The sequence below is a fragment of the Nothobranchius furzeri genome, chromosome 10 (assembly GCF_043380555.1).
Source record: "Nothobranchius furzeri strain GRZ-AD chromosome 10, NfurGRZ-RIMD1, whole genome shotgun sequence".
NCBI classification, from domain to species: Eukaryota; Metazoa; Chordata; class Actinopteri; order Cyprinodontiformes; family Nothobranchiidae; genus Nothobranchius; species Nothobranchius furzeri.
The window spans coordinates 68292697-68303772 of record NC_091750.1 but is presented as its reverse complement, the minus strand read 5'-3'; the positions used below and the strand labels follow the sequence as shown (position 1 = coordinate 68303772).

Here is an 11076-nt window from a genome sequence, read left to right as displayed (position 1 = left end):
ACTTGCAACAGATTTTATCCAGCTTGTCTGAGGTTCTTTTGGCTGAAGAGGAATCTGGATGGCCTGTCCGAGATTTCTCTAGAACGCTTTGAACTAAAGAAAAGGTGGCATGGAATAGTTTTTATACTTGTCATATTTTGGTTTACTGGTGAATCAGAATTTGACATGCAAAAGAGGGTTTATGCAAACACCACAGAAAACCACGCCTAGCCCCAGAAACAAAGGTTCTGATTGGATCAGACAAAAGGAAACGTGTCGTGTGAATTTTAACATTACGTGTCTAGTGCAAATGTCCAAGATTATAATAACTTGTAAAATACTAATCACAGGATTATAATATCAAGTAATAACATTGTCATTTCACAGATTGATTGAACATTGGGCTCACATTATTATTGGTAAATAACAAAGTTGTTGATTATGTATTTATCAAAATAGTTCTTCGTCTTCGTTTGGTAACAGAGGTGAAGCAGTTCAGATGAGCAGAGTGCATGAAAGACCTTGGCCACTATTTCATGTAGATTAGCCTGTCAGAGACTTTATGTCTCGGCTCGAGTAGACACAGTAGATCATGACCTTTGGGTCAAAACAGGACATTCATGACACTACAAAGGACTCATCTGGTCCTACTGAGAACATGAGTATGACGACGTTGTTTTTGTTGTAGTTTTTCACTTTGCATGGTGACAGGTCATTCTATTATCTAATTTAAATTCAATACAATGTCTGAAAGCCTTGGAATTACTAACAGCCTATCATGTACATAGTTGTATATAGCATCAAATAACTAATTACAGCTAAAAATGCTAGAAAAATGTGAAGCCATTTGGAATTTTCTGAGTTATTTATTTATTTTTTAAATCAGGAGAATGTCCCAGTAAATGCAGGGAGTGGGAATAAAGCATCTACCGCAGCCAGCCACTAGGGGATGCTAGGGGTCCTTTTGGCTTTGAATTGCACAAATGTTTCACAAGATGGTAGAATAGATTTGACGAGGACCAATGAGTTTGCTGCAAAAACTGACCTGAACTCCCTGTGGCACACGTCTCCCTCTAATCTGTCATTAGTAGGATAGGAAGAGGGAACAGGACTGGTGAATTTATTCTCTTTGGAATATTAAAATACTTGTAGTTTCCGTTTGCACCCAAAACATGCAGAGATAATTAATGAAATCTGTTGAATTACATGGAAGTGACACTGTAGTAACTGCAACATTTGAATTATGTGTTGATTTGCTCAGCAGAGGTACTACTTGCAGTGTAATTAAAGAACTGTTCAGAAAACAAATAACTAGTTTTTAATTCTAGCAAGAAAGCAGAAAGACTTTAAAGCTCCATGACAACAAGATCAAACTTTTAATTCCCTGTCATCTGGTCACCGTCACAGTCAAATAGTTGTGAATATTGTTAATTTCTCTAAATATTTTAATACAACTGGAGTATTACGTTACATCATTAGTCAACGTAGTATCTGAAAATAAATCCAATTGTACTCATTATTTTCAGTTTGAATGTGTTTATTATGGTCATCTGAGAAATGGAGATGAATAAAACAACATTTTGATAAAAATAAAATCTAGAGGAGTTTTTGATATGGACTCCCATCTCCCCCAGAGCTGCCCTGAATGCATATAAAACACAAATGGCAGGATATTGACCGGAAAGTAATGAAATTGTGATACACTCAGCTAGAGTCTTTAAATCTAGGGGTGAGCACTACCCAATAAAATATTATTGTATTTTTCACCCACAAGATTTCTGACCATGTCTGCATCTGTTGACTCACCTCTAGACCTTTAGATTTGTTTTTATTTTCTTTTACATAACAGTGACAAAATGAAAAAGCTAAACATTAAACTACAAGTTAAGAGGAAGTCATTTAAAAGTAGTGTCAAAGATAACAGTTTTACAAACGTCAAAATGCATGTGTACTACATTACCCAGAAGGCAACGCGCAACACATAGGTACTACGGAAAGCAACAGGAGAAACTAATTAGCGCGTGCTGTTTTATGGCTGTGACACAAATATCGATAGATTTTGGTTGTAAGAGCATAACGTTCAGTGCAGGTGATAGTATTTGTTATTAAAGTTATTTTAGTGACTAAACCCCTTATTTAAAACTCCCTAAACAGATTTATTCTGTGTTTAACGACAGCGCCAAAGCGGAAAAGTTTGCTAAAGTTAGCCGCGATGCTAAAAACAACTAGCTAGCCACAGCTGGAAACGTAGCTGAGTTGAGTGATGCTGCTTTTGTGGATAATTCAAGAGTGTAACAGTGATGTAAAACTATGGTTATCTTACGAGTGGGAATGTGTCCTGGACTAGATGAAGATTTGCTGGGGAATTTGCGTGCAGCTGATGTTCGAACAGGTGTGTGCGCGAACCTTTTATATTTGTTTTACGCTTTCTAATCAGCACTAACAATCCCGAACTGTTGTTGCTTACAGTGGAGGACCTGATTTCGTCTGACACCGAAGAACTTGCACGTAAATGCTCCGTGTCTTATAAGGTATTCATTCATTCATTCGTTCATTCATTCAGGAGTGATTTAATATCCCAGATTGCAGCTCACAGTGGGGGTACAGCCTCAAATGACCCCAGATCAGAAATACCCACGTTGTTTTCTTGTCATAAACACTACAGGATGAGGTGATTAGGACAAAATAGATCAAATCTTTAAATTATTAGTCACTCTAAGTGAAATAAATAACTTACTTTATTTATACATTAGCTTTTGTTTTTATATAATGTTCTGAATTTCTCGTGCCTTTAGAAATGAGTTGAAAAGCACGTTTTATTACTTTTTCTATCAAATTGATTGCCCTCTTTTAAGTCTTCGCTGTATCTAGGTGCATCATAAATATGAACCTTATTGCATGTTTTGGCAGAGTCATCTTTGGTCAGGTTCAGAACCGATTCCCTTCATCTTGAGCGGCTGAATAGAATAAAAAAAAAAAGTCAAATCAATATTTTAGTCTGACTGTCTCCCCTTTAATCATGACTCTTCTCCCTTTTCTGTCCTGAATGGAACATTTCAAAGTCCTTTTAAAACAACCGACTACTTCTCAGTGGTCATACTTTTTCATAAAGTTGCTGACTTCGTCCCAAGGTCAGATGCTGCAGTCTGCTCTGTGAAGTCTTTGATTTTGACGGGAGCTCTGTACTTTTGAGGGAGTGATTTGCTGGATTTTCTGCAAAAAGGTCGGGGTCAAAGGTGGTAATGCCACTAATCTAAAGAAAACATCCACAGATCCGGCACTTTACCTCATACATGGAGGTCGTAGAGGCAGCTGGAGGCACAGCTTTATTCATGTCACATCTGCCGGGAGCAATGCTTCTTTAATTTTTTAGAAAGCACTGCAGACATCTTTCATTTTTATGATGCAGTGTTAAGTGCCACTGAATTAGTGTATGTTTGCTGTTGAGCTATTATTAAAATTATGCTGTAAAGTGACATGCAATAAAAAGAAGACGAGTGACTGGAATGGTTTTTGTATCATAACCTAAAATGTTCCATTTACAACCGTAATTGTGTTTTGTTAGTAGAATAGCAACATGATTTCTTTAATAGACCTAAAAAGCTGAGAACATCAGCGATAATGGATGGAGGGGTACTTGCTCATCTTGAGCATCTCTTTAGATGTTGTCACCAAGTCCCTCCTTATTGTCATGAAAACAATAAAATATGTTAAACCTAAAATGCCAGATTCAGAAAATGAACTTTTTTCCATGGTTTGCATAGAAAAATATAAAATAATTAGAGGGGCGGGGTAATGTAAAATGCTACACAATCCATTATGTAAGTAGCAAAACTATGAACAAAAATGATATGTGTTTAATATCCAGACTCTGAATACACCTTTTTGTATCTGACTCTGAACAAGCTTGGATTTGATACAAAGATGACATGTGAGAAGTCCTGCTTACCAGCAAATTCATTCTGAAGCGGCTTTCGAATGTCTGAGCAGAAATCCTTCACTGCAGTTGAAGTTGAGCATCCAGCAGAAGTAACAACGACCAGAATGCATTTTTGAGTGGAGGGCAACTTCAAAGATATTCCCCCGTGGAATCGTTGTGTTTTTCAAATATTCCACTTTTTTCCCCTCGCTGCCTCCAGTAGGTTCAGCTAAAATTTCTGCCCTGTGTATTCAGCCTGCAGGCATCTATCTCCTGAGCTGATAACCAGCATCCCAGTGGTCCATCTGGCTCTTGCTGCTGATTTCAGCCTTTGTTGTGCACACAAATTGCAACAGCTCTGAGGTCAGTTTTGGGTCGCCTGGACAGACATTAATCTGACGACAACCACCTACAGCTTAATTAAATCTACTGAAGTCAGTGTATTCTTGTAGAAAAACGCCTATCTTATGAGAAAACATCATCTAATAGGAGTGCCAACAATCTCACAAATTGAGACCCAAAAGATTTCCTTTCTCTTCCAAATAAATATCAGCTGTTGGGCTTGAATTCTAGAAGGAATTCCTTTGTCCAGAAGGATAGATGGATCAAGAAGCAAGTCTTCTAATCAGCTTTAAGTATTCCTTTAGGCACCTGCTGGTTTATTTTCATACCGTGTTTATATTGTGTTTGTTTGGACCATATTGTGTTTTCAACAGATGTATCAACGGTATTCAAACGCATTACTTAGGTAGAAGCAAGTTAAGGGCGACAGTGGCACAGGTTCAAGCCCCACTCAGTCTGTCGCTGTCGTTGTGTCCTTGGGCAAGACACTTAACCCACCTTGCCTGATGGTGGTGGTCGTAGGGACCGGTGGCACCAGTGCTCTGCAGCCTCGATGTCAGTGCGCCCCAGGGCAGCTGTGGCTACATCGTAGCTCATCTCCTCCAGGGTGTGAATGGGTGAATGACTGATTGTGTTGTAAAGCACCTTGGGGGGTTCCAGGACTCTAGAAGGCGCAGTATCAAATATAGGTAAAAAAAAAAGTACAGATACAAAGGTTTAAAGACTTCTGTAGGCGTTGGAGTATCAATTTGTGCTTTTTACTTGAGTAAAAAAAGTACCAGTTTCAAAATTACTTAAAGTATAAGTGTAAAAGTAATTTAAGTAAGAAAATGCCACAAAGGCCTAAGCCGTGCCACAGCTCTACCACACCAGAGGCCACAATGGCTATAATGTTATTTAAATATGTTAATGTTGAAACATTTGGGATACACTAGGCCACCTGTTACTGCTGCATTGTTCCCCAATTGAAAATGAATGCATTTTAGTGTAATGCAAGTACATTGAAGGGACTTTACGGACTTTTGAATTTTTATGCTCGTGATTGCCCCCTCAGGCCAAAAGCATAACGGTAGCTTCAATAGTAGGCTCGTGCACGAGGCGCTCATGCTGTACGTGCACACTCCTTAACGAAAATAACAGCTGAGAAGGTCCCGTGTGTGTGTGTGTGTGTGTGTGTGTTTGTGTTTGTGGCCCGGAGGACAGAGAACAGGAGAACGTGCAGCTAATTAATTAAATAATTTGGTTCTGTACCTTTCTCTTCAGCACAGCCGACAAAGGTTTATGATGGGTCAATCCTCCTGCATGCTCAGATCATTCCCTTCCCTTGCTTGAAAAATTGTTCCAAAATGAAAGTTGAACCCACATCTTTTTTATCTGTGAATTCAATGCCGTTCGGCGAGTCTCAAATAAAAATTTGGGCATCTTACTGTAAAAAAATATACCATTAATGTAAAAAAGAAACTCTAAATGAACTATGTTCACACCGTATATTATGTCGATGGTTCACACCCAGAATCAAACCCAGGTCTTCTGCATGGGAGTCAGACATCTTACAAGGTGAGCTACGCTCTAGTAACATTTACAGTATCTGTAACTTTTATATCCTTGATGACAGCTGAAACAACATCAAACCAAAGAACGGTTCGAAGCGAAAATGGCTATTTTGTTACTAATTTGCAGGAAATATCTTGAAGAAAGTTCTACAGAAAGTAGCTAAGGGTCCTCAGACAAGTAGCTAGGTTTGTCACTAGGCACTGCCTCTCTCTCTGCTGCTAAATTTATGGATAGCAAATGCTACGGGCTATGCCTGAGCGTGAACGCGCATGAAGCAGCCTGCTCGACCCGAACAACTCTCTTTTTCTGTGATGTTACAGAAAAACAGGCAATCACAGTAAAAATGCCAGGGCTCATTCTGCAGGACCAGGGCATTGCAGGATAATGTATGAAGACAAAATGTATTATTTCTATACATGTTTTGGCTGTCAAACTTCCATAATGCCCCTTTAAAGAACCATATGTGGATGATACAAACCAATAGGGTGTCTGAATGGTAGATGTTTAAAATCGTTATTCAACCCCAATCAAATTCAGTCTAAACAGATGGTAAAGTTTATCTTGACTGGTTTCTTCTGTGTTTAAAATTTTTTTTTTCTATTGATGAGCCTAAATGAGGCTTTTCTTATAAATGTAAGGAGTAGAAGACCAATGTTGGCCAATAGTTCATTACTCCAGTGAAATATAGAAACCCAACTATAGTAAGTAAATTAAGTGTTTGTACTTTGTCACTTGACACATTTGGTTATCAGATACTTTATAACCCACGTAATTAAGTAAATAGATGGTTTCAGTAGTAAGATTTTGCTGAATGATAATAAAAGCAGATTGTTGCAGATTTGGGGATCTTACTGATGATGAAGCAGAACCATATATCATTGTCAGGAAACAAAATATCAGTAACATTTTGACAAAAGTTCAATAAAATAGTACCCAATACAGATCCCTGTGGGACACTTTTATGAATAACCAATAAATTGGAGATAATGCCATTCACTGTAAAATTCTTAAGATGAGACAAAACACAAAGTGTTGTCTTGTTGTAGTGCTCTACTGAGGTTCTTTAACGTTCCAAGTGAAGTCTCCAAAAGTCACTTTAAAATGCTTTGAAGAGTTTGGTTCGTAGCCTGAAAGCAGCTGGGCTGATTGAGAAGTACAGCAAAATCAATGGATTACGCCTCTCCTTTGATCCTTTTGAAATACAACCTTTTTAAGTTGCATGTGAAAATTGAAACCCGATATTGTTCAGGGCTGATTGATTAGTTGGTATAAAAACCTGTCAGGTAACTCCGTCATTGCCGTGTACGATCTGACAGTCAGCATTGGCCGAGACGGTGCATATTTTTCTGCCTAATTAATGAGAAAGCAAGAAGTGTGTGTTTGAGATTTGATGTGCAGCTCTTTATTTATATTCTGAAATGCATTTCTCATGAGGTGTCGAGTAGCGACGGGGAGACACGGCTTTATTGGATCAGTCAGACTTCCTAACCTTCGGTGTGGAAACGAGGCCCGTTTCTTGGAGGAACACTTTCTCAATGAAGACAGCAAACTTCTGTGACAGAAATACAGCTGGACACTTAATGTTGTCCACTAACAATTAATTTATCTACAGAGATGGTGGGGTGTGGCTCAGTCCCTGCCAGGATCACTGTTGACTTAGTGATAATTAGATATTTGCATCCATTAGAACAAAACAAATAAAGCCTTGTTGTCTTCTGGGCATGGTGCTGGAACTGTTTACATGACAGGAAATGGTGACATTTCCATCAACTGAGAGCGTTTTAAATGGGCTACTAATGTGACCGTTGATTTGTTTGTTTTGGGCAGCAAGTGAGTCAGGTGACATGTAAAGCGTCAGGCTAATTTTACTGTTAGAAGGAAAAAATGTTGAGGAAGGAGGGCGCCCACTTGAGAACCTAAAGCGATGCCATCATTCAGTTGACGACCCCACAGAGTCCAACCTGCAGGTCTCATGTACACAAATAAAGATTGTGACATCTAGTCTTTTGAAACAAACACAATGCACCTACGTAACAGCTTCTGAAGGACTCGTCATAGTCTGGTGCCCGTCAGGACTTTTCTGGACTCTGTCCTCACTGGAAGTTTAAGAGAGAGAAGCCACTTCCTAGATGGGTAATGCAGCAGGGAGAACAAGGCTTATTACACTGGAAACCCACTCCACTGCTTCTGTCAGGCTACATAAAAGTAGAATTTAGTATCCTAGCTAATATAGCTAGCCTGGCTCTGGCTTCACTTCCTGTTCACCTGCTTTAAGCCAAGAACGCAGAATTTGTGCACACAGAATGGTGTGTGCAGAGAAGGAAGGGATGGTCGGATTGCAGTTTGGATCAGGACCTTCTATCAAACTGCACCATCATTAGCCGAAGCAACATTGACAATCCAGCAAAGCTCCACTGGCAGCTCCGGCCAGTATTGTGGCTGGCCAATCACAGCGCGTTTATTTAGAAAAACTATGTATTATTTTATATTTTTTATGCTTTATGTATTTCTTCCACAATGTAATGGAGTGGAAACCGTGGAGATCCTGATTCAGGATCCACGCCATCCAGTCATTAAAAGCAGGATGTTCACAATGATTAGACGATATTTTCCAGGATTGTGAGTTTTTGGACGAATCCCTTTATTGGTTACCATCAGTATATGTAGAGCCTTTCAAACAATACGGCAAAAATGCTACAAAAACATTACCTACTGCACATTTAAAATGCAGCTTTGAATCTGAAACTCAGTTTTAAAGCAATCCACACCATTGCTGAGGCATGTGATCAAAACATCTCACATGTAACTCAGGCCAACACAGATCCTAGCAACCCTCAGGAGAGCGAGGAGGAAGATTGATTTGTGAGTTAGCTTGCATAATGGAGTATTCACTACTGTTTTAAAGCTTCGACCCTTCTCGTTGAGTTGAAAAGGCTGCTTGCACGAGATGCAGAATGTCTTTTAAAAACCAAGAAAAGGTCAATTCAGTCTCCTTGTTTGAACCTGCTGATATTATCATACCCTGGATGAAGGGGAGCCATCACTAATGTTTTCTGAAACGATGCATCAGAATATCAGTCTAGCTCTGAATATGAAATATCTCTGCAGAAGTTATTATATCATGATTTTATTGTCATTCTTCTCTGGTGGGAAACTTTTGGTCGTGTTTTCCAGATGTTGAGCACACACAGGAAGAGCCACAACAGACGCATTAGGAGCAAATCAATCTGATGTTCAAATCACTGATTAAAGACCAAGTTCACTGAGAACCCGTTTTTTAAAAATATGATCTGTCACTCTGAGTTCACCATGCAGGAAAAATGGGACGATAGTCTACCCCTATGACCTGCATTAGCTCCTGATAGAAAATAGATTAGAAAAGCCTGACAGGTCTACGTCGCACCAAAAATTAACATTCATGGACCCATCCATCTGGACTTTAGACAGGGAAGGCTGTTGTTGGTTTAGCGTCCAGGAAACAGCAGAGAACGTCTCGACTAGTCGATGGTAACTGTTAGCATTAGCAACTCCACCACACAGCACAACTCCTCCAGGCTTGTGTTATTTGTGGAAATAAAACATCAACGTTGCAGAGAAAACGGAGTCAGTGGAAGTCGTGTTGCTGTTAGCCAATCAGAGGTGAGATGTCCGAATATCAGGAAATAAGACTCCAAATCGGGCTGTCTTCTGCTCTGCTCACTTCTAGTTCCTGAAACAGAAGGGCTAGAGCTTTTTCCCCACATAGATGGACTCACAAGGCATTCATTTATACTAGAGACAACTGCAGATGTGTGACAAAAAAACAAGTGAAGGTGGTCTTCAATAAATTGCGGTCACAACCCAGTAAGGCACTGGATTTACCCTCCACTATTTAATTGACGTAAACACGGGCTGATTTGTAAATTTTCTGGGACAGACTAATCTAATGTTATCATCAGTGTCATGCCAGCATGGCTATTTGTTTGTGGACCACAGGGAAAAAATAAGCATTAGTGCTGAAAACGGACCCATTAGGAAGTAGATGCCTTTATTTGGACTCATTTTGTTTCCTACGTAAATATTTGATGTTTTCTTTTGCATAATAGTCAGAACGTGCTCAGAAAACAGTCGGATCCAGTAGTTCTGACTGAGAAGCACGAGTACGTGTTACAGCTGATCCACGCTGCAGCAGTTTGAGCCTCCAGTGCTGTTCTTTCTGTGTTTCAGGCATTGCTTGCCATCCGCCGGGTGCTGCTGGCCCAGCACGCAGCATTTCCAGTGTCCGGTGCTGATCTGTACGAGGAACTATTGAGCTCCACAGCCATCCTCTCTACAGGAAATCCCAGGTAAAGTCAATTCTGCACACGCAGCAGAGCATGCTGCTTTGTCTTCCAGGGCCGGAGGGCTTTAACGGTGGGCTCAACAGTAGCACCGCGGCTTACAGGAAGGTTCAGCTTATTCTTGCTGTTACAGTGGATTTCTCATCAGTACCATCAGATTAAAGCTGCTGGTTAGTTTCATAAAGTTCACTGCTAGTGTGTTTGCTGTAAAAGTCTTAAGTTCATTCACTTTTTGGCTCTTAAGCATTAAGTTTTGTGTGCTCTGCCAAGTTAATTTGTTCTGCAGTGATGGGACGGTTTCATAATGTTGCTGCTCGGCTTTACCGACCGTCTCAGGTATAGCCTAATAAACCTTGTCTGGAGGTCCCTTTGCTCTCAGCTGGGAAACGGCTGTTCTGGTCCCTTTGTGTCCAGATTAGAGTTTCATTCAACTGGTCGTGTTGGGTTGTACGCTCTTATATGATAGCTCCAGATTTAAACCACACAATGCTGGTGGTTTTTTGCACATACGTCTATAGTTACCTCCCACTTCGATGAAAGTAGATTTCGGAATGAGCTGTAAAACTTTTCCAACGTGGAAATGGTCATCCAGCTGCTAGTTGGTGTTATTTTTTTTCAAGATAATCTTCATTCAGCTTTGACTGCATGTTAAAGAGAACTGTAATGAAACCGTCTGCAGTTGTTAAAAATAATGGCATGCATGCTTCTGAGTTGTAGTGAGTGGGAGGATCAGACCTGAGCGGGAACACCTTTGGATTGGCGAAAGCAAGTATCTGTCACTGGGGACGTGTGCGTTTACAGTAAACGTCGTTAATTTGTTCGCTCTTATTGACTTGGTTTGCTTTGTGTTTTCATAAAGATTTGGACTTCTTTAACTTATCAAAGGAAAAATAAAGAGAGCTTTTTGTTAGCCTGACTCAAGTTGGCTGGCACAGCTATATGCGACGTTCGTCAACGCAGTCG

General features: G+C 39.9%; 1 protein-coding gene across 2 annotated transcripts in view; it reads left to right on the top strand.

The window, feature by feature from the left end:
* Nucleotides 1–2084: 2084 nt before the first annotated feature.
* Nucleotides 2085–11076, top strand: part of rad51d (RAD51 paralog D) — a 33459-nt gene continuing 24467 nt past the window's right edge. For both annotated transcript variants that reach the window (XM_015961919.3, XM_015961918.3), the window contains exons 1-3: nt 2085–2371; nt 2449–2510; nt 10001–10119. In XM_015961919.3, coding sequence (XP_015817405.3) covers nt 2290–2371; nt 2449–2510; nt 10001–10119 — 263 coding nt within the window. In that variant the 5' untranslated portion in view covers nt 2085–2289. The remainder of the gene's footprint in view (nt 2372–2448; nt 2511–10000; nt 10120–11076) is intronic.